This window comes from Cicer arietinum, chromosome 6 (genome assembly GCF_000331145.2).
Source record: "Cicer arietinum cultivar CDC Frontier isolate Library 1 chromosome 6, Cicar.CDCFrontier_v2.0, whole genome shotgun sequence".
Taxonomy (NCBI): domain Eukaryota; kingdom Viridiplantae; phylum Streptophyta; class Magnoliopsida; order Fabales; family Fabaceae; genus Cicer; species Cicer arietinum.
In genome coordinates, this window is record NC_021165.2 from 2,408,182 (window position 1) to 2,430,187 (window position 22,006).

General features: G+C 32.5%; 3 protein-coding genes across 4 annotated transcripts; 1 reads left to right on the forward strand and 2 right to left on the reverse strand.

The window, feature by feature from the left end:
- Positions 1 to 533: 533 nt before the first annotated feature.
- Positions 534 to 9,056, reverse strand: LOC101491582 (phragmoplastin DRP1C). 2 transcript variants are annotated; one of them, XM_004503289.4, is made up of 17 exons: positions 8,945 to 9,056; positions 8,570 to 8,840; positions 8,412 to 8,475; positions 7,762 to 7,866; positions 7,229 to 7,330; positions 6,376 to 6,426; positions 6,215 to 6,276; positions 4,985 to 5,075; positions 4,794 to 4,858; positions 4,459 to 4,653; positions 4,196 to 4,315; positions 4,025 to 4,095; positions 3,649 to 3,874; positions 2,976 to 3,026; positions 2,372 to 2,621; positions 1,428 to 1,567; positions 534 to 907 (listed from the first exon to the last, which is right to left on the reverse strand). In XM_004503289.4, exons 2-17 carry the CDS (start codon positions 8,699 to 8,701, stop codon positions 782 to 784), a joined length of 1,851 nt encoding a protein of 616 aa, XP_004503346.1. In that variant the 5' UTR covers positions 8,702 to 8,840; positions 8,945 to 9,056; the 3' UTR covers positions 534 to 781. The 2 variants fall into 2 exon arrangements, with proteins under 2 accessions (XP_004503346.1, XP_004503345.1); XM_004503288.4 differs by lacking the exon at positions 8,945 to 9,056 and having other exon boundaries at positions 8,570 to 8,937.
- A 1,193-nt stretch (positions 9,057 to 10,249) lies between these two features.
- Positions 10,250 to 12,037, forward strand: LOC101492104 (transcription termination factor MTERF4, chloroplastic). Its single transcript, XM_004503290.4, has one exon. The coding sequence runs from the start codon at positions 10,385 to 10,387 to the stop codon at positions 11,897 to 11,899; it is 1,515 nt and encodes a 504-aa protein (XP_004503347.1). The 5' UTR covers positions 10,250 to 10,384; the 3' UTR covers positions 11,900 to 12,037.
- Positions 12,038 to 15,388: 3,351 nt separating this feature from the next.
- On the reverse strand, positions 15,389 to 20,902 carry LOC101492444 (microtubule-associated protein 70-2-like). Its single transcript, XM_004503292.4, has 11 exons — positions 20,481 to 20,902; positions 20,293 to 20,378; positions 19,559 to 19,624; positions 19,304 to 19,474; positions 19,006 to 19,176; positions 18,748 to 18,903; positions 18,496 to 18,642; positions 18,290 to 18,361; positions 17,670 to 18,203; positions 17,380 to 17,573; positions 15,389 to 15,937 (listed from the first exon to the last, which is right to left on the reverse strand). Exons 1-11 carry the CDS (start codon positions 20,692 to 20,694, stop codon positions 15,898 to 15,900), a joined length of 1,851 nt encoding a protein of 616 aa, XP_004503349.1. The 5' UTR covers positions 20,695 to 20,902; the 3' UTR covers positions 15,389 to 15,897.
- Positions 20,903 to 22,006: the final 1,104 nt, after the last annotated feature.

Sequence of the window (22,006 nt, forward strand, 5' to 3'; positions counted from 1 at the left end):
AAGAGCGTCAAACACTAAATGTGGATACGTCGTCCAACAAATATTCAAACTCGGATTCACCACATTGTCAGAGTTTAAACTCGGATTCACCACATTGTCAGAGTTTAACTCCTTCCGCTAGACTGAATCCCATCGGATAGATCTCCTTTACTTTTATCATTAAAATTAATGGATTTCAATTATTTTAAATGATACATTTATTCTTTTAAAATCCCTATAATTTATCTGAAATTTCAAATTATAAAATGTCATAATTAAGTCATTGAAATTTGAAACGTGAAACAGTTCCACAACATACAATCCATGTTCAAAGAGTTTAATAATTATACATTAATATTGTAAATAAGTTTGACTTATTATTAAATTGTACTATCTTGTTTGAATATAAGAAAGTTATAAAAAGAGTATGATTGTTTCAAAGAAAAGTAAGCTCTTATAAAATAATCAACATGATTGATATTGTAAATAAGTTTGACGTTTAAGTTTTGTTGCCTCTACTTCAAGTTTATTGTCATATAGCAGAGAACGAAATATGTAACTTAAAATGGTATGCTCTTCTAAAATAATCAACATGGTTGAGGGGAAAAAAACATAACCAACAACTCTATTGTTACATAGAATCACAACATAGAACTCAGTGGCTTTATACACAGGGCCAAAAGAATATATGCAGTTCAAATCAATTTCTTGTAATCATAGTCTGTCTGAGTTTGATTATAAAAATACCAAAATCTATGGCAACTCTTCCTCACAGTATCTGTTGTAAAATCTGGGATCTTGTTTATTTCCAAGCCACGGAGTCAATATCGTCTCTAGCTTGCTTGTACAATTCAAGCCTTTTAGCTATTTGATTCCTCTTTTCCATTAGGGCTGGGTCTTCATCCAACATGGCGCCCAATCTCTCCTTCTGCATATCATACAATAAGTTTTCAGCTATAATCTTATCACACAAAATGTTACAATACATGCTTTATTAATTCTAAAGCAATTATGGTAAAAAAAAAATATCTACTGCAACAAGCAAGACAAATCCCTAATGTTTGTGCCTGACTATCTTAATGTCATGCCTATGTTGATCTATGCTACTTTGCTTACGAGTTAAATATGCTCAACTAGGGTAGCCTGAAATAAACATATTCAAAGACATCCAACAATAGATTCACCACATCAAGTATTTGTTACAACAACTCCATGATATGCACAATAATCATTTCATATGCTCACTGAGAAATGTAGCAAGTTCATTAAGTTTTTTCCTTTTCCATGAAAAATGAAGTGTTGTAATTGTAATATAGCTAAACTCACAAGTCATACATGCCCAACACAATTGTAACTTATCTATACCATGACGATAACATCTTAAAGGAATGAGAGGAAATTGTATCTTAGATGGGATAAAAGTTTGAACAGAAGTTACAAAATCGTACCTCCTTCTTTCCAACTTGAACGTAAAAGTAGTTTAGCAATGATCTCTTGGCTTCTCTGACTTGGCAATAGACTACGGCTTTTGGTATGGTATTCTTAAGCGTATCACAAACCATGCTGATATAAGCATTTACATTTGAGCCTGAAACAAGGAAAATAATATATTTTAACTTAGTTAAATGTCTAATTTTACAGATCTGCTTAAACAATGTAGAATCAAAATCCAAAATTAGTAGTTGCATGACACATAAATATAAACCCACCTTTACAAACTCCATTTTGAAGGAAAAATAACTTACACAAGATATGAAATAAAAGAAACTCTTCAAATGCATTTTTCTTTCATTTTAGTTGGAATAATCTTATGAAAAAGTTTATTTTTTTTTTATTTTTAAAATTTAGCATATGAAAAATATTGTATTTGTTTAAAAAAAATGTATTTTTTCGTTGATAGTACTAGAGATCATGGGTTTAAGTCGTGACTAAATTTATCACATTAAGGTAAGAGTGCCCCCTGTAATAATTCTGTCATGGGTCTCACCTTTACTTGAACTCCACCTCAGCAGGTGCGTTATAGGTTGTATGTTCATGTAAAAATGTGTTTTAAATACGTATATAAAAATAATCTTTATGATGTTATAAGCTCTTTCAAGAAAAGGGGAAGAGATCCTCCCTATCAAAATTTCACATGATAAGATTATATGAAATATTTGTGTCTATCTCTCTCTTCATAAACATTAAATTGGCCAGACCCTTTTACTACTTATTGATATTCATGTCGTGAAGAGAGATAGATACAACAATTCCATGTGACAAGGCATGTAAAATTTTAAAATTTTAATATCCATTCCAACCAAACCAGCCCTGTAGTCTTATAATAATAATATACTTAAAGAATGCAATTTATACTTAAATGTTTAGAGAAGGCCAATACAAAATTATGTACCAATCTTGCGGAGGTGATTGTCAGTATAATTGTCCATGGTGGGGGGAGCATTCCGGTTTGAATTTGGTGGTCCATTTGGGTTCTTTTCTGGTTCGAGATGAATCTTCCTAAAAAATTCTGCTGTTAGATAGCTAGACTCCATATCAACCAATCGCATAACTGTCTTCCTGCTTTCGTCTCGGAATTTTTCCAGAGCATCATTTGCAGCGGTTGCAATATCATTTGAAAGTGTTGGAAATCTTCTTAATTCCTACACACCATGAAGTAGCATACCTGTAAGAATCAATTTCATTTGTGTTTCCCCTTCTCCACCCCTCCCCCCAAAAAATCAGTAATTCCTATTAAATCCTAGAGTAAATATTATTTATAGGCCTCATCAGCATGTTGGCCCCTAACATCAGTTATTTAGAGCTGAGATATGATATCTTGCATCATTAGTTCTTGAAGATTCACTATTTTTTTCTCAGCATAAAAGGAAAACTAGTAACCAACACTGACGCAGATGAATTAAATGTTGAATATGAACAACCTCATCCAACATGCACGTCTATATTTGAAAGTCATGACTAGTAGAAAAAGAATCATATCAACTCATGTTGCTTACCTCAGTTTCTGCAATTGACTTACGTACAAGTTCCTTTAAAACAAAATGGACCTGAAAAATAAAAGACCGTCTAACTTATAGATGGAAAGAACATAATCTCAATTATACAACATAAAGAAAAAAGAGAAGGAAAAAAAACAGGTTAAACTGTCATCAGAAGATACACAATCACCATGGGAAGTAACTTTTCCTACCAAGTGCCACAATGGGCAGGGTGCAAAGAAATCTAATTTCAATGTTACAAGAATACAGGATTACAACTTTGGGAAATGGTATATCATCAAAAAAGATGTACAGAAAACAAAAAGAATTCGGCACTAGGACTTCTAGAGCATGCAATTTCGGTTTCAACAGTGGCCAATATCTGGGTTGATGTGGTGGAAAATAAAAGGAAAATATGAAGGCATTCTTAATAGATGGAAATGTATGATCATTATAATTACAAATGCTTATTATTTATCCATTCGATCATGAAATCCTTTATGATCGAAACTGAAAAGATGAGCCACTTGAAAGGAGATAAAAGCATTCTTTTGAAAATAAAGAAAGCAAGTACATGTGAAAGATGATTAAATAATCATGTATTTCATATTAAAATCATGCAATTCCACCGGGTATAAGAGACCAAGGAACGGAATGAGAGTATAACATATAGTAAAGACAAGAAGATTACAGCATCCACAGAGGCTTCAGCTGGGCCTTTGAAATAGCTGATAGACCCTTCAATGAGTCTCCTATAACCCTGCTCAGGAGCAATCAGATGAGGTTGATATCCATCAGCTTCAGTGACAACTCTTTGGACATTTTTTAAGGAAAGATGGCGATCAAAGGGAAGCTTTTTCAAAGCAGCTGGTAATTGGTGATCAAAAACTCCATATATCCGGTCCCCACCAGGACGTCTGAAATAGAGGTTGGTCACTTAATCAAATACATTAATAAACTCTCAAAGAATCTTAACACTATAAGCGGGGAAAATAGTTGCATACCATTCTTTAAAATGAAAAACAATAGCATACTACAAGCTACTATAACTAAATAACCACACTTACCCCCCATCCAGATGTTCTTTAAATACTTTGTCAAATGCACGACACATCTCTAAAATAGTGTACAGTTGGGCCTACATAAATAAGCAGTACAACTTATTATAACTGTACAAGCAGAAACTAGGTTATTTCAATTCTAAGAAAATTAATTTCATCATAGATCTCATCTCTGACCCCAGAGTCCACAGCAATCGGCCTGCCAATGCGGTCTAACTCTGCATTAAGCTCATCAATGGTCTTGTTTATTAGAGCAATGATACTAGGTATCTTCTGCCTGATAACTTGCTCCAAATGCTGAAATCATGCAAGCCAGTGAAAGAAAGGAAAGAAAATCATTTCTCATTAGATGAATTCGAAATCCATAGGAAGTTTAGTGACACAATAAAAATGTTACAGAAAATGACGTCAATAAAATTAGAAATACTAAATGAGAATACCTGAGATAGAAGTTTAGCAAGATATTCTGAGCCCATTTTATGTGCCAAATGTCCATATTCAGGACTTGTCTCAAAATATTCACGTTCCTTCCTTCGAGCAGCAATCATGTCAACATTTTTATTAATATCAGCTTGTGAACGGTTCACAATTCCAACCCATGGATGCTGCAGCCTGTATTGCCTTCCCTCGAGAACCTTCATGTGTCACATAAAGAACATCCATCAGTTTGCACTCAATGATAAACTACAATTTCACACTCAATTACATAGAAATTAATTGAAGTTATCGAGCACCAAAACAGAAGATAAGCAAGCAGTAGTTAGAGAAATCATACCTCAACTGCATTAGTTCCTTTATCCATAAGATCAAGTTTTGTAACCACTCCAAATGTTCTTTCACCTGAAATAATAATAAAAGAAAGGTTTTCTCCACGTGAATGCTCGCTAAAAATGAAACGAGGAAGAAAATAATTGGAAGAAGCGCAGCCTATATCCTCGGAATTCATTCCAGCATAAAAAGCCATACCTGAAGGGTCAACTTCTTTTGCAATTTTTATGGCATCTGAAGTGGCAATATCTTGATTGGCCGGAGAGATAGCTAAGATAATGCAATTTGGCTTCACAATGAAGGAACTCGATTAGATACTGAATTAGTTAAAAATATATTAGGAAGGCAATTTAGAATGCTTAAAATGACAGATGAATTGCAAAAGAGTATTACAACAATACAACACATTATTGTGCGATGTTTTCTATCTTTACTGGTGAAGGCGAATATGACTGTCGTTAGTTATGAGAGAATTGTTATTGTCTAGTGTTTTTAGTTTTGATCCTTCTTTACAACAACAATGATGTATTTTCCCACTTGCCGGGGTTGGTTACATAGATCAATCAATGTCTTATAATTCTTTCCATATATTACATTATATCCAAAGATAGACCATTTCCGTCTAAAGCTCTCTTAATTGTTTGGTCTAGAGTTTTCCTTGATCTCTCTCTACTAATCATCAGACCATCCTCCATCTAATTACTCTCCTTAATGCTTTTAAAAATCTGCTCCAATCATGTCCACACCATCCAAGACTAGATCCTACAATTTTTTTTACGTTGGAGGTTACCCCAATTTTCTCTCTAATGATTGTATTTCCAGGCATATGTTGCCTTGTGCAATTACACATCCATCACACCATTCTCATTTTTGTGATACTATGTTTACTTTCTTATTGTTGTTTTTACCATCCAATTTTAAGTTCCACACAACCTTCAAATCAATTTTTCATATTTCTAATCTTCTTGACCCCTTCTTTACATAAAAAAGAAAGAGGTGAACTTAATCAATTACAATTTCCATCAACTGAGGATTTGAGTAATTTATTAATCCTTTAACTACATTATCCAGTTTCTTCAAAGTTGAGTCCTGATATGGTTTACAGATTCTAGCATTAAGATGTAAGATGGTCAGTCAGACAGACAAATATAGATAAGGTTGACAATGAACTTATGTGCAACTATGAGAAAATTGTGAATGGATCCTCACTTTCTCCATTAACTAAGAAGGAACAAAAAATGTAAAATTCTGGTTTAAGCTTTACCAGAATTAAAGATAAAAATGATAGATTTCGTGAAAATGGTGTTATTTGAAAGAGGTTTACAGTGTATAGATTCAAGTATAGTTCTTTATATCATGCTTGCTTGATAAAATTTAAAATCATATATGACTACTGTGCTCTTCTCTTCAATTCAAGAATATAATTACCTTCTCAACATATGAACGGACCATGTTTTCAATATCTTGAACAATACTCTCTTGTTGTCCCTCTGTGAAAGAAGCCAAAATTTCAGTATAATTTAGATTTTGACAAGTCTTCTAAGAATGCCACTCAATTTTTAAGTATTGGGAAAAATATTCAGGTTTACCTACTGCAACCTTCGTCAACCCGGGAAGATCTATCAGGGTTAAGTTTACAACTGCAGATAAAACCCCACAAAAGAATCATATATCTGATATCTTAAACCAAAGAGTCATATGGAAAGAGGGCATTATGAGTGAAAAAGAAATCATATGTTTTCATATTCCCATCTCCCTACAAGGAGAGTACAGATTAAAAGAGAAACCTATTGTTCTACAACCATAGGAAATTGATTATGCTTTCCAAACAAGGAGCAAGTGCCACATGGCATGAAACATTCAGACCAAAAAAAAGATAAAGCCGGTCTGCAGTCCACTATACCAAAGCAATCATTGTTTGCAATTACAATTATTCTCATAATTATAATTATTATCCTAGTGAATTTTCTTTACCACCAAAAGACCAATGCTCAAGACTGCATGCTATCTACACAGAATCTAAATCAACAACCTAAAGAGGAGTAAATCTTCAATTTTGGAGAAAGAACCTGGTTAAATAATTACCCTATCAAACAAATCATTTAAATTATAGGATAGTTCATTTAATTTGCAAAACATTCACCAGTAGAAAAGGACGAGAGAATCTTCAGAATTCAACCAACATTAATGTGAAGTTCTCTTTTAACCTTAGAATATTGAGTGGGCCCATGTGACATATTGCGTTCTACATGAATTTTACCCCAATTGTCATGAAAAAAGTGTGCTCTAGAAGACATAGTGGGTTCTACATGAATTTTACTCCAATGCACATGTTACTTCTCAATGATAACAAGGACAACAAGACAATTTTGCACTTTTCTAATTGCTTTCAAGTTTGATCCATCACGCTACACATGGACAATGCAGCTATAAAGTACAAACCATTTGGTGAGTAAATGCTGAGTTGAATAGGAACATTTGAAATTTGCTTTGACTTCCCAGTTATTCGATCTGTTTCATCTGCTATTTCTTTCCTCACAGCAGCTGCATGGGCATTAAAAGAGCAGAAAAGAATCAATTAGTTAAGAATGTACATGACACAGAACTATGAAATCTTTTCAAACTGAACAATGGACACAATCCTAGCCTCTATTTTGAAAACATAAGGTAAGTATTATAAATAATTGCCAATTTGAAAAACTTAAGTTTGCTAGAAACTCAATAAGTTTTCCTATAACTTACTAATAAGTAGTAACTGCTAAATTTTTGCTGCAAGTGGTTAAATTTGCCGCTCTCTTTGAGAGGATAGATTGTACATTAAGTCTTCACGAGTTCAACTAATAATGACGTATTACCATACAAACAAAATGATTTCATGCGGCTGTACAAGATGCTAGCTTAGCTACTCATTATTAAACATCTTTTCGTAACAAAAGAAGAAACTTCGTTAATTTTCAGTTAAAAACTTAATTTACCAAAGTCAGTGAATCTCTTTCTTGGTATGTGAAGAAACTCGGCGTATTCCTGGCCATTTTCAGTCTTATGAAGTTGCAGTACCAGTGGCCTCCGCGTAACAATACCTTAAAAATAATGAATATGACAACATCAAAAAGCATTCATTCAGAGGGAACTGAAAATAATGAAATCCTCCACTGCCATCAATACAATGTACAACTTTCCAGCAGCTGTTTACAGTAAACTAAACTAAAAAGATATTATAAAATAAAAAAAATAAAAAATAAAACTTGTTAAAATCTTACTCAACAAACAGTAACTAATAACCACTCCTCAGCATAGCATGCTATCATTCATAGAATATGATATATCTATACCTATCTATGTAACACCACATTGCACCGACACTTCAGGTTAAAAGTTTGCCCAAGTATCCGACATCTAATGATGTGTGACAATGGTATGACACTAGCAACTGTAGTTCCGATCAATCACTTTTATTTTTTCAAATTATTAGTGGTATCTATGCTTCATAGATAACTATAACTTACTACTATCTGAACTACATTGTGATTGTAGTTATCAAAGAGATCTAAATCTAAAATCTAAATGAATATAGGAAATGAAAGCAGAAAAAAAGTAAGAAGAGTAAGAAAGTGAGGAGGAATACCAGATCCACGAGGAAGAAAGTCTCTTCCGACGACACTTTCCAACACAGAGGATTTTCCTGAACTCTGATAGTAGTAGAAATTGAACAAATGAGATTTAATATTTTAAAAAAGGTTTATGGAATTTGATTAAAAAGAAGGAAGAGAATAGAATTTGAACCTGTCCTCCGACAACGGCGACGGAGGGAAGAGCCTCCCAGAGAGATAAACCCTCACCACCGTGATCTCCTAAGACGGTGCAAGCTCGTTGGATCTTGTTGATGAGACCGATCAAGCTAGTCATGGTCGCCATTTTGTTGGATTCCGAATATCGCAGATCAGATCGGAATCAGATGAACGGTTGAGAAATGTGAGGGTTTTTTCAGATCGGATGAGTTTGTTTGAGAAGCACTCACTCAGAATCACAATGCGCATCCAAAAAGGAATACCAACTTTAACAGCAAAACAAAAATGGGATATAAAAAGGACGAAGAAACCAAACTGATTTTAAACGGATCTTTAATTCAAGTGCGTAAGGGGGATATCGTAATTTTACCTGTGCACCTGTACGTATGTATGAATGAGGTTGGGGTGGTAGTTCAAAAACAAGTTAGCTCTAAAGTCAGCGTTTGAAGACTATGGTGACTCTCCGACATGACATTTCACTAAATAGATAGATAAATACCTTTTTTACAGATTAAAAAGATAAATAAGTCAGTAAAATCTCCTCGTTTTAGCTTTGTCATGTTTCACTTCATTCTTTTTTTATTTTTTATTTTCAATTATTAATTTGATAATAATTAACGGATGTAATCCTTAAACCACTAATGAATCCTAGAAGGTCCGTGCAACGGGGAATGCTTGAAAATATAATACCATAATTGCAACGTAAAATACTTAAAGAACTTCTACGTGTGAAAAAGGGAAGTGATATATATTGTAATTACCTCATAATGTAGTTTGATATAACAAATAATCTGATATAGACAATTTTACGTAATTAATTAATCTCGATTTAGACCCGACGGTTAAAATGCAGCATATATTTCGAACCCGAAAGAGTTAGTGGAAAAAAATAATAAAGGAGGAGAAGAAAAAGAAAATTGATGCAGAAATTAATAATAAATGATATTCAATAAAAATACAATCAAACTGAAAAGGAATGAAATTTATATCTTTCCTCACTGTTATATTTATACCTTATAATATTTTTTAAATGTCAATTTTATTTTTTAAAATTTTTATTAATTTACAAACTCAAATTTATAATTTTTTTATTATTTAAAGATTTTTGTACCAATTAATTCAAATTTTTCGATATGTAAAAGATTTTTAAAAATTATCATAAACTTTTTTAAGATTTTCGATATATAAAGTTAAAATCAAAATCCTTTTAAAAAAAAGTATTAGTACAAAAAGTTAAAAAAATATGTATCGTTTTATACAATAGATTGAAAAAGCGTGGTTTCAAGTCTTCTTACCATAATTTTTTTTTAAATTTTTTTGATGACGACATGTGTTTTAAGAATCTTAAAAAAAGTTTTTTTCTAATATTAAAAAACTTAAAAAAAAAATTTAATAATTTTGAACAACTTTAAATTAATTTTAAGGTGAAGAGATATATATCAAAAAAATTAAAAAAAGTTTTTCAGAATATAAATTATGTACTAAAAATTTAGATAAAATTAATATTAATTTATGTACCGAAAAACAGATATAATATTGTGAATGAAAATGATAATTTTTAATATTTAACTGAGGACAAATGCGTCAATTTATCACATTTGTGGGGTACGAGTCTATAAAGGAAAGCACCTTGTTTTGGGTCCAGCCCAAATAAACGTGTAAGGACCGTAGGCCCATTTTTCATTCCCCTACTCCATTTTTTCTTCAACAATTCGACTCTGTCACTCACTCTGTTGAAACTTGAAGCAACCTTTTACACTGCCATTTCAATTTCAACCACCATATTCCTAAACACTTCCACTTTCAATCAATGCTTAGAAGAAAACACCTCACAATTTTTTCATCTTTCAAACTTTCTCAACAAATTCCTCACAAATTAAACCCAAATGCACTTCCACATCCAATACACCACAATTTCCCCCAGATTTCAAACAATTTTAGGGTTTTACTTTTCCATCTCTATGGAACCCAAGATTCAAAATTTCCCGAATACGAGATGCCTTCAGTTACATGGGGTGTGATTCAAGGTCGAAAAGAGAAGCTTGTTTCGCGTGTCATCGTTTTCGATTACCTCAAGGGTTTAGGAATTATTCCTGATGAGTTGCAGGATTTGGAGCTTCCTTCAACCGTTGATGTCATGAGGGAACGCGTTGAGTTTCTTCAGAAATTAGGTTTAACTATTGATGACATTAATCAGTATCCTTTGATGTTGGGATGTAGTGTTAGAAAAAACATGATTCCTGTTTTAGGGTATTTGGAAAAAATTGGGATTTCAAGGTCTAAACTTGGTGAATTTGTTAAGAATTATCCACAAGTTTTGCATGCTAGTGTTATTGTTGAACTTGCTCCTGTTATTAAGTTCCTTAGAGGACTTGATGTGGAGAAGGATGATATTGGGTTTGTGTTGCAAAAATATCCTGAACTTCTAGGGTTTAAGCTTGAAGGTACTATGAGTACTTCAGTGGCTTATCTTGTTAGTATTGGTGTTAGTCCTAGGGATATTGGTCCAATGGTTACACAGTATCCTTATCTTTTAGGGATGAGAGTTGGTACTATGATAAAGCCTCTTGTTGATTACTTGGTCAATTTAGGGTTACCTAAGAAGATTCTAGCTAGGATGTTTGAGAAAAGAGCTTATATACTTGGTTATGATCTTAAAGAGACTGTGGAACCGAATGTTGATTGTTTAATTAGTTTTGGTTTGAGAAAGGAATGTTTGCCTTCGGTTATTGCTCAGTATCCACAGATTATTGGGTTGCCTCTTAAGGCTAAATTGTCTTCACAACAATATTTTTTCAGTTTGAAGCTTAAGATTGATCCTGAAGGGTTTGCAAAGGTGGTGGAGAAGATGCCACAGGTGGTTAGTCTTCACCAAAATGTGATTATGAAGCCGGTTGAGTTTTTACTTGGTAGGGCAATACCGTCGCAGGATGTGGCTAGTATGGTGATCAAGTGTCCTCAGTTGGTTGCGCAGCGAGTCGAGCTCATGAAGAACAGTTATTTCTTCTTCAAGAGTGAAATGGGTAGACCCATAAAAGAGCTTGTGGAGTTCCCTGAATACTTTACTTATAGTTTGGAATCAAGGATTAAACCTAGATACCAGAGGCTTAAGAGTAAAGGGATAAAGTGTTCATTGAATTGGATGCTTAATTGTAGTGACCAGAGATTTGAAGAGAGATTGCAGGGAAATTATATTGAAACCGAAAGTATAGGTCCTTCATTTTATATTGGTGGGAAATTAGAGCTACCAGGGAATGATATAGTTTCAGATGAGGAAGAGGAAAATGATGATGAAATGCTATACAGACGAACTGTTTCTCTTTAGCACAACAATGAATGTATTTTTATTTTTATTTTTATTTTGTTTGATGAAACAACTATAGAGTATAACTGTCATATCAAATGAAGGACAACGATTCATCTATATTTCCATTTTATATTATAATTTCAAGTTTTCTAGCTATTCACATTATCCTCAAGGCCACACTGTCTTTAATTGAAGTGAGGTTTGAAGCCTAAGATAATTTGAGGTGCAGTGAATGTTAGTTATATTTTTCTTAACTTCCATGCAACACATTATAATTAAGGCATTTTTTGACAAAATTTATATGACAGTATAAACTCGTTGATATCTATTGCCTTTTTTCAACACTGTCAAAAATTCTCAGGTTGAAATGGTTATTCTTGGTTGTTTTTTGTTCTTTTGGGTTCTGGATTTGTTGCCTTGATCATCATAGTTGAAATAGGTCTAGTAAAAAAAAAATCATAGTATTCACTACAATTTGCTTCACTTCGTAAATGATGATGGATATGTGACTTTGAAGGTGGTGGTGACATCAATTTGGTGCCTTCTCAGTGGTGAGTGAATGATGTGTAATTGGCTACAAGAAGTGATCAAGATGAGGGAAAGTGGACAATGATGACAATAAAGAGAGGTGCAAAAATGTAACATTATTTGAAATCCAAATATCAAAATAAAAAAAGTAACATTACTTAAAATTTTCTGTTTACAATTCAATAAAATTTGATTCATCACGTCAACCATGAATAAAATTCAATCCATCAATTCACATTTTTTAATAGATGAATATATTTGAAGTTCGTTAACTAATTAAATTAAACTATATTATTATAACAGTAATATAATTTGATAAAACTATATATTTATTAATAATCGTAGCCGAAAGAAGTGGTGGTTGATGGAATTAGCCCGAATAGTATAGGATTTGAAGTAAATGATCAGAGAAGTTCCATCTTCGGCTCTTATGAAGAAAATTCTCCGATAGATAAATATTGGATGAATAATAGATTAATGAATGTAATTGCCACCCCTACCCCATGAGAAAGGTGTAGAGTGTATCGATTTATATTTTTTTCATACATTATTACAATTACAACTAGATAATAACTCACGTTGCGAAGTAAAATTTAATATATTATTGAGTATAAAATAATAATTCGCACGTTGCGAAGTAGAATTTAATATATTATTGAGTATAAAATAATAACTCGCACATTGCGAAGTAGAATTTAATATATTATTGAGTATAAAATAATAATAATATATAATTTAAAAGTAATGTTTATTTTGTTTTACAGTAGAATATACTTGAGTGTTTATATACTTAAAAGGTCAATATATTTTTCAATAATTATATATAAGTTAGGTTTGCTTTAGTACAAAAGAAAAAGTAAAATATTATTGACTAATATAATTCTTGCAAAATATATTTAAATGTAGAATTGATTTATTCAAGCTTTTTTATTTTATTGAAGTGGTTCTTCTAATAATATATTTGTTAAATAGTTATGTATTTTTTTAATGTAAAATTTATACATTTAGCTATAATATTTATTCATTTTATATAATTTATATAATTTATATTAGTTTTGAAACATTAGATTTATAAATTTATGTATTTTTTCATATTTTCAATTTTATATGTTCATCATAATTCTGTCAATCTCACTATCGATCTAAGTATGCACTAAATAATATTGTGTGCTTTGTGATATATTATAACATTCATTCGTGAGTGATAGTTTGTTAAATCCAAAATATTGAAACAATTCATTCGTGTGTGTCTTGGAATTTTTAAATAATTATTTGACATTGTCAAGAAACTTCAAGAGTGGTTGAAAAAATTATAGGCAAGAAAAGTTTGTAAATGTTTAAGACATAGAAAGTTTCGAGCGAATAATGAAATAGTTAGAAGTTCTTCATTTTTAAATATTTAATACTATTTATTTTTTTGTTGTTTCAATTATGATTTGTGTTTTTTTAATTATAAAAAGAAAAAATATTATGAGACACACATTCAACCTAGAAAAAAAAAATTCATTTCCTATGCAATAATATTGATATATGATCTTGAACAATAATTGACAATATAAAAACAGTATTATTGAAGTATATGTGAACTAAGGGTGTGTCACACAAATAGTTGTACTTTGAACTTAGAATTTACAAGAGAGTAGTCAGAAAATAGAAGATAAATTTTGATGTGTGTATGTAGTCGAACTTGCATTGCGATGCTTTGAAGATATTGGATGATTTGTATTTTTTTGTACGAGTCATTGAATAATAAATTAAAGTTGAAATTATATAATGTATGGAATAATTGTACTTGGAACAAATGAAAATGTTTGTATTATAAATTGAAGAAACAAAACATAATGGAATAGAAGATGAATTTGCAATGTGTAACATCAAAATTTTAGTGAGTTGACAAATATTGAAAGATGTGACATAGATGAAGAATTTTGGGAGTTCTGTTTTAATTATTATAATAGACAATAGATAATAAATAATAGATAAAGAACTTTATCTGTTTCTTGTTTGTTTAATTAATAATAGTAATTTTCTTATGTTTTTAAATTAATTAATTTTATCTAATTCATAATTTTTATAACCACAACAAAGCAATTATACAAAAAAAAATATATAAAGAAATACACATTGTTCGAAATAAAATATAAACAAAAAATAATATTTAAAAAATTAATGTAAATTAAAAGTAAAATCATATAGTCATCTTTTCATATACTCTTCTTCACTTCAACCACAATGCAACATACATAGGGCTCATTCTATGATTGTATGGGGCTCATTCAGTAAGTGTGTGGCCTTATAGGCACCCTTTCCCTTTCGATGTGATCGCAAGAATTAAATGAACTAGTTCACTTATACGGGACTCATTCAGTTATTTAAGTCAGTGTCCTCACAATAAAGAAATGAACAAAAAAGAAGAAATAAATAAGTGCAATCCATGCTCTAACAAATAGAATTTGACTCATCTCTAATGTACTTTTCAGTTTTCTGATATTAGTTAAAACTTAAAAAGATTTTTCATGGAGAATGTACAATAATACAAAGGAAAAAGACTACTTGGTCCAACTTTCAGTTAGTCTTGGAATACAATATTTTAGGCGATTCTTAGGGTGGAGAAGATCCCATGTGGACCCCAATCATATAGCGAACCCTTTGCAGTAAGCATCTTTCGTCCTCACAATGCAACATAGGGCTCATTCTACTGAAGCCCCCCTAGTCCTGCAGCTATGAGCAGCTATATGATAAATGCCGTAAACAACCAAAGTTTTAGAATAGATAGCGTTCTTGACCTCTGTACCGCCTTAGAGTGGGTCTAAATTGATTCACAAATATTTTAAGTCGAATAACTAATTAGAAGAACATTGTGCTTAATCTGCTTGATGAAGTTCCTAGTAAGAAGTTGTAGGTACAAAAGGTACGTATACTACCCGTATAAGTTACTTTACTGGTAGTACTACCCTTATAAGTTTAACAAGGGAGAAATAAATGAAAAGGGAGCACGTGGTGCTTCACTCAAACATGAACTTACAATCAAATTGAAACTATGAATGTAATGCACAACCAAATAAGCTTAGTTCTTGATTTGATTACATAGATATGAACAAACCTGAACCAACACAATCACACTATCTGCGTATTACAAATATCAACTGCCAAATGGATAAAAGAAGAGATAAAGCTACCTATACAACCACACAGTCACTCAATAAAAAGCTGAAAGTTAGCTCCAAGTTAATCATCTTCCTTTGCCTGGCTACTTAGCCAATCTCTCTATGCAGAGAACACAAAAGTCTAAGTTAGATGCATACTGATTACTTAAATTCTTTTCTCACCCTCAATCCATGACCAATATCATTAACAACTGTAGCCAGAACCTGGTTACAATCTTATAATCAATTGGGGAGAAAACAGCAAAGGTATAATGAAAATAACAGAGGTAAGAATAATTATGCCATGAAAATCCACTCCGTGCCTCTGCAAGAGACTAATTATCATTGGGTGCTGCGTGTTAATCCTCCCCGTGTCACATTTCTGCGCAAAAGATTCCCCATCATTAGAGTTGTTGGGAAAAGCATAAACATGAAAAATTAAACAAAAGAATCAAAGGCGGCGAGATTATTTAAAATATTCGAAAATTCACTAATAAGCCGCCAACAAAACAAACTTGAACAATATATTCACATCCTCAATCCTTTATTGTTTTGATTCATAATTCTTAATTGGGTCCTAGTTTAACTAGTTAAGAAAACATAATTAATGGCAACAAAAAACCTTGAAGGCAAATAATTAAAACTACCAGTTTGTTATCTGGATAACTCAGATAAATAAAAGATTACACGATAATGCAATAAACATTATAGGGTTGTGTAGATAGATTAACAGACCAAAAATTATAGGGAATATCAATCATTGCAACAATCAGATTCCATGAGTACAAACCATATTGTTTAATTTGTAATAAATAATAATAATTTCTCTTCTTTAAATTTAAAGGGTAAGCTCCATATTCAGGATATTTTGTTCCACAGCATACTATCTACAAGTGTCTCGATCTCGAAATATACACCTAATTGTGTGCATGTTAACCAACTTTTTGAAGATAATAGCAATTGCTTAATTGTATAATGGTGTTATTGTTTAGAATAATATAGAGAAAAGAGAAGCTTTCAAGTTTAAAATAACTATCCACTATCCCATTAAAAATTTGTTCTTATTTCATTTAAATAATAAAAAGAGAAATGTTATACTGTTTTAAAATAACAATTCACTACCTATAGTTTCCTGTTCTTAAGGTTAGAATTTATTGGTTCTGAAGACACTAGAAGACCCATTTGAAACTTGGAACATATTCGGCGAGTTGAAGAATTGTTGACAAAGCACCAAAAAATAAGTTGTAGTAAGCCTAATGGAATATAGGGACTTTGAATATATTAAATACAGATGTAGTTTGGTAGAAATGATATAAATATGAGAGCAAACCAAAATCAAAATGATACTACATTTGAAGGAAAATATTCTCATGAAAGAGGACCCCATTAAGATAAATATGATAGTGTAACAAAATCATTACACCTAACTAAATTTTCATAAACAATAGGATGTCCCATGCAGTTGAATTACAGCTAAGTTAAGCTGCATTAAAGAATGTGCCATAGAAACCTGGGCTTAGAATCATACAAAATGCAACTCCTGTAATTTTGCCACACAAAAATTCATACAAATGCAACTCTTGTAACCTATAATCAGAAAATTGATTTAGTTTATGTCCTGGTACAAAATGTCTTAACGAATTATTCCTTTAAAAAAACAATGATATAAGGAAGATAATGAATTAATAAGCTAGTAAAAGCTCCCAGTCTCAGAATCATTTACAGAAAAAAGCAAGCTAAGAATGTGACTGAGAATGAATTAATAAGGAAGAGAATGAATAAAAAGCACAAGAATGTGACCAAAAAAAGGGGGAAAAGAAGTACCTCCCAGAAACAAGCTGATGCTGGGCACTGTTCATAGGGCCCTTTACATTGCTGAAACGCTTTGCTTTTGTCTCTTGGTCTTTTTCCACACGCATTGCAGCTACCTCCTTCTCCATGACAGCTACTTCTCTTCTCATTTTCTTTGCCTCAACTTCCATAGCTTTGGTCAATGTATCCACTTTCTTTGCTAGCATCTGGCAGATAATGACCATTGCAACAATTATCTAAGATTGCAATGGTCAACTAAGAAATCTAAGATTAAAATCCAAACAGGTTAAAAAATTACTAACCTCAATGGCATCGTCTTTATCCTTTAGGCTTTGATCTTTTTCAAGACCTGCTTTCCTCAACACTAGGACCTCTTTCTGCAGAAAATCATACAAAACTCCTGGAACACTATCCTCTGCATCTATTAATGGGAAGTCATTTGGCTTATCATCCAAACTTCCTTTCCAATCACCGTTTTTCTCTCTGTCTTTAGTTCCTTCAGAAGACTGGTTAAACGAGGAACTTGGAGGCTTTCCATTTAGGAGAATTTTACTCCTTTCTAGTGACCTAGAGCCACCATCAAAAGACTTAGATGCACCTTTAGCATGCTTCAAAACTGTGCTGGAGGACACAGAAGACCTTAGTTGAAAGGATGATGTTCTCTTAGGTAGAAACCCATTAGAGTTCAGTTTGGATATGTTATCAGCTCCTCCAAGAGATTGACGCCGAGAAGGCCCATTGCTAACACATCTTCCCTCTGAAGTTCCGCGGTTAATACTGTTAGAAGTTTCTCTCAAACTCTCCTGTAGCACTTTAAGCCGTAATTGATATTTTTCCTGAAAATTGTAAAAGGTTTACCTTGAGTAATGGCAGAACTTATCTCCTAAGTTAATACAAGCAGGCTGTAAAACCAGATTATTACTTTTAACTGTGCTTCATACTTTGCAGTGCGGTCAGCTGTAGCAAGCTTATCCCGAAGTTGTTGCATCTCTCCCTGTAAGAATGAGGTTCAATAAAATATGGAAACTGTTAATGTGAAGCCAAAGTGCAGGAAAATTTAAATTCATACTTAAAGAAAAAGCAACAAAAGATTAAATACAGAGGACTAGGAAATAAAATTATACCCACCATCAAGAATCGTCGGTCTTCAAGCCATTGTTTGACAGGCATCACTTTGTCGTTAGCATCTTTCCATTCATTTGCCACTACTACAGCTACTCTGTTTGCTGATACCTTGGCACGTGCCAACTCCCGATCAAGAGTTTTTCTTTCTTCCTAGAGTGTAAAACACACCATTCAAAAACTTTTAACTAGAAGCTAAAATATAATCAAGAGAGTAAAGCAACTGGAAAAGCAAACTCTGAGAATTTAACAGATTACATTCATTTCTTGAAATTTTCGCTGATAATCTCTCACAGCATTTGCAGCTGCACCCCCTGCAAGGACAGCCTCTTCTAGTTCCCTCACAGTTTGGGTGAGCTTTTCAACCTCTGCTACCTTCAGCCTATGCATTTTATCCAAAATTTTGTTTTCTTCCTGCGAGAGGTGATGGTAATACCAAGTACAAAAAAGTTACATCATTATGGTAACAACTTCCTATGTATTTTGAGAGAGAAACAAGTACAAGATTGCAAATACCTGGCAAATCTCAATTTGTTTCATTAGCTCTTGATTTTTATTTTGGAGATCATCCACCATGGAGGCCTTAGCCAAGGCAACCTGAACAGTCCTCTCAGCTTCAAGAAGTGCTGCTTCTTTAGATTTGGTAAGACGATCTAAAGCTTTGTTATCATCTTGAAGTTTAGCAATCTGTGAGAAATAAATCAAATAAAACAATGATGACATGAATCACCTATGACAAGCCAGCCCCAGTCCCCTTTAATCGGTATTTTCGGACAGGAACTACCATTCAAAGTATAGAATAACAACGTCATACCTCTTGCCGAGCAAGCTTAAGTTCAGCCTCTAAAGGGGCGAGAATGGCTTCTATAGGAGGCATGTCATCATCCTTCTGGGCAGCATGAACCCTTCGAAGAGTAGCTTCAGCTGCAAACTGAGCTGCCATTGACGCCTTTTTTTCATCATTGATTTTCTTTATTTCAAGATTCTGCATGAAATACTCAGTTCAGTAAAATATCACAGCCTGAAAAAATTACTCATCCTTAAATTTGATAGAGGATCAAAGCGATACTTTGCTTTCTAGAAGATTTTCTGTCAACTTCAGCTTTCCATCAACCTTTGACAATTCTTCAGTAAGCTACAGCACAAGTAAAAAACAGGGCGGGGGGGATGTTAATTTTCAAGTTAACACAGTTTTAAAGGATGCATTAACAAATAGCAATAACATAATGAACAGAAAAAATTATGACAAATGATCAAATTCTCAAGTAACTGTGTATAAACATGCAAAAGAATGATTAAGCACCAATTACAACTCTGAAATATAATTACTTGGAAAAAATACAAAGAATGATTAAGCACCAATAATTACTGAGAAACAAATATCATTACAACAACCAAGATTAAAAATACAAACCCAACAAATAAATCTGCTCTCACCTCTAATTCAGCCTAAACATAATTACTGCGCACATACAATATGATATGAAAAAATCTAGAACAAAAAACACATATGAAAAACACCAAACGCAATAGAAGAAAATTCAAATCAATATCATCAAGATGTAGACACAGACTTGTACACAATGCCTTGTAAAAAGGATTCAATCCCTTTTCTCTTGAATAAGTAAATAATTAATAATAATCAATCAGAACAAAAAGCATTGTCGAGAGCAAAAGTATAAACTGAAAAAACCTCCTAAATAAGTAACAAACGAAGTTTGCATAATCCAAACATTAACGGCATGATAATTATGGAAATTCAAAATTAATTGAATACAACGAAACTGAAAATCAGAGGCAAACCTCTTCAACGGCCTTTTCTCTAAGCCGTTCAGAGTGTTTCAAGGCTTTGATCTCCACCAGTGCTTCCGATAATTCTCTATCTTTATCTGCAACAGAGAGAGAGAGAGAGAACACACCACAATCAAATTCAACAATCACGAAACGAAAATCGATTCAAAAACAAGCCAGATCGAACCACATTATCACACCTTTAACTTCATTCTCAAGCCGATTAAGCTCCAATTTCACTGGATCCGAACCGTGAAGCAAGTTCATGAACTCGTCCGCATCCAAGCTAGGCCTCATCGAGTGCGGACGTCTCAGCGACGGTTTCTTCCCTTCTTTAAACGATCCAGAAACATTCAACGGTGTCGGCGTCACCACCGTCGCTTCCATTCCAACGTCGCCGGAAAATTCCGCCATGGCCGATCTAACCGATGCCGAAACGAACTCACACGCAAACAGAGACAAACATTCAAATTCTCTTACCTCCTAGGATCCAAATACGCAGAGACGAAGTGCGAGAGGGAGAGAGAATGTAGCTCAAAGAATGAACGAAAGTTACGAAACGGTGGTTTTAGAGAGAGAAAGTGAGAGATAGATTGTTTCATAGTTTATGGTTGTTTCTCTCTCTAGACTCTGAATTTAAACTCAGCTTTCTTTTTCTTTCTTTGTTTCTCTCTCTCTTTTATTATTTTTTTGCTGTGTGTGTTAGAGTGAGAGTGATTAAATTAAGATGATTAATTAATGAGTGTATGAACAGCTGTTAAGCAGACCAAAACTGTGTGACAGAGAAAGACAGTAAACTCATGCTGAATCAAGTTGCTAATCAAACTAACATGGGGTTTTATCATATAAATGGTGGCGTAATGCGCACTCCATGCAATGTGTTCTTTACGATATATGGGCGTGTCATGCGCGATTCGGCGTAGGATAGTAAATGGGTCCCTTCTTACACGTGTTTCGACTTTGATACACCCTTACTCTTAAAACGCACCGCATGCAAATCAAGTTATATTTATACATTAACGTTTTTTTCACAAGTAAATTATACATGAACTTGGAAGTTGATATTGATGTATTTCCGATTCTTAATGGAAAAAGGTATTCGTAATTCGGAGATCAATCAACGGATAAAGAAAATTTCATTTTAGTCAAAATTTGAACTTTTTTTTTTTAATAATACGTATTTATATAGTTAGAGTTTATTTTACTTAATGCAATTACTTGATAATTAAATGTGGATTTAGAATACTAGTACTGGAATCTATTGTTTGTCGCATTCTCAATCTTTAATATTTTGTTTGAGAATTGATTTTTGTTGAATGTATTTTTAATTTTTATATAATTTTAAGATTTTATTTAGTATAAATAAATAGTTTATTCGACTTTTAACCCTCGTACTATTTTTTGCCAACAATCTCATTTTAATTGATGTGTTCATTGTTATAATGGGATTTTTTTTCCTCTTGAATTGGTAATCAATGGTAATACTTGTAATGACCAAAAGCCTAGCAATATATAAACGTTTCTATCCATTTTTTAGAAAGACCGTTTGCACTTGTGATATACAGTGTAGAATAGGAAACAACTAAATTTTGTAGAAGTGAAAATAAAATTATATTGTCAGTCAAAAAAAATATATTATATTTGGTCTAGAATAATGCTAATTTATATTTTTTTTAGAAGAGATAAATTATTATTCATTAAAATAATACTAATAATTGTCTTTACC

Coding starts and splice junctions, on each gene's coding strand:
- LOC101491582 (XM_004503289.4), bottom strand. CDS start 8,701: ATGGCGACCATGACTAGCTTGATCGGTCTCATCAACAAGATCCAACGA. Junction 5,076..6,214: donor TCCGTTCATATGTTGAGAAG/GTAATTATATTC, acceptor TTCATTGTGAAG/CCAAATTGCATTATCTTAGC. Junction 4,096..4,195: donor CGATTGCTGTGGACTCTGGG/GTCAGAGATGAG, acceptor TTATTTATGTAG/GCCCAACTGTACACTATTTT.
- LOC101492104 (XM_004503290.4), top strand. CDS start 10,385: ATGCTTAGAAGAAAACACCTCACAATTTTTTCATCTTTCAAACTTTCT.
- LOC101492444 (XM_004503292.4), bottom strand. CDS start 20,694: ATGGCGGAATTTTCCGGCGACGTTGGAATGGAAGCGACGGTGGTGACG. Junction 18,904..19,005: donor AACAAATTGAGATTTGCCAG/GTATTTGCAATC, acceptor CACCTCTCGCAG/GAAGAAAACAAAATTTTGGA. Junction 18,204..18,289: donor AGTATGAAGCACAGTTAAAA/GTAATAATCTGG, acceptor TACAATTTTCAG/GAAAAATATCAATTACGGCT.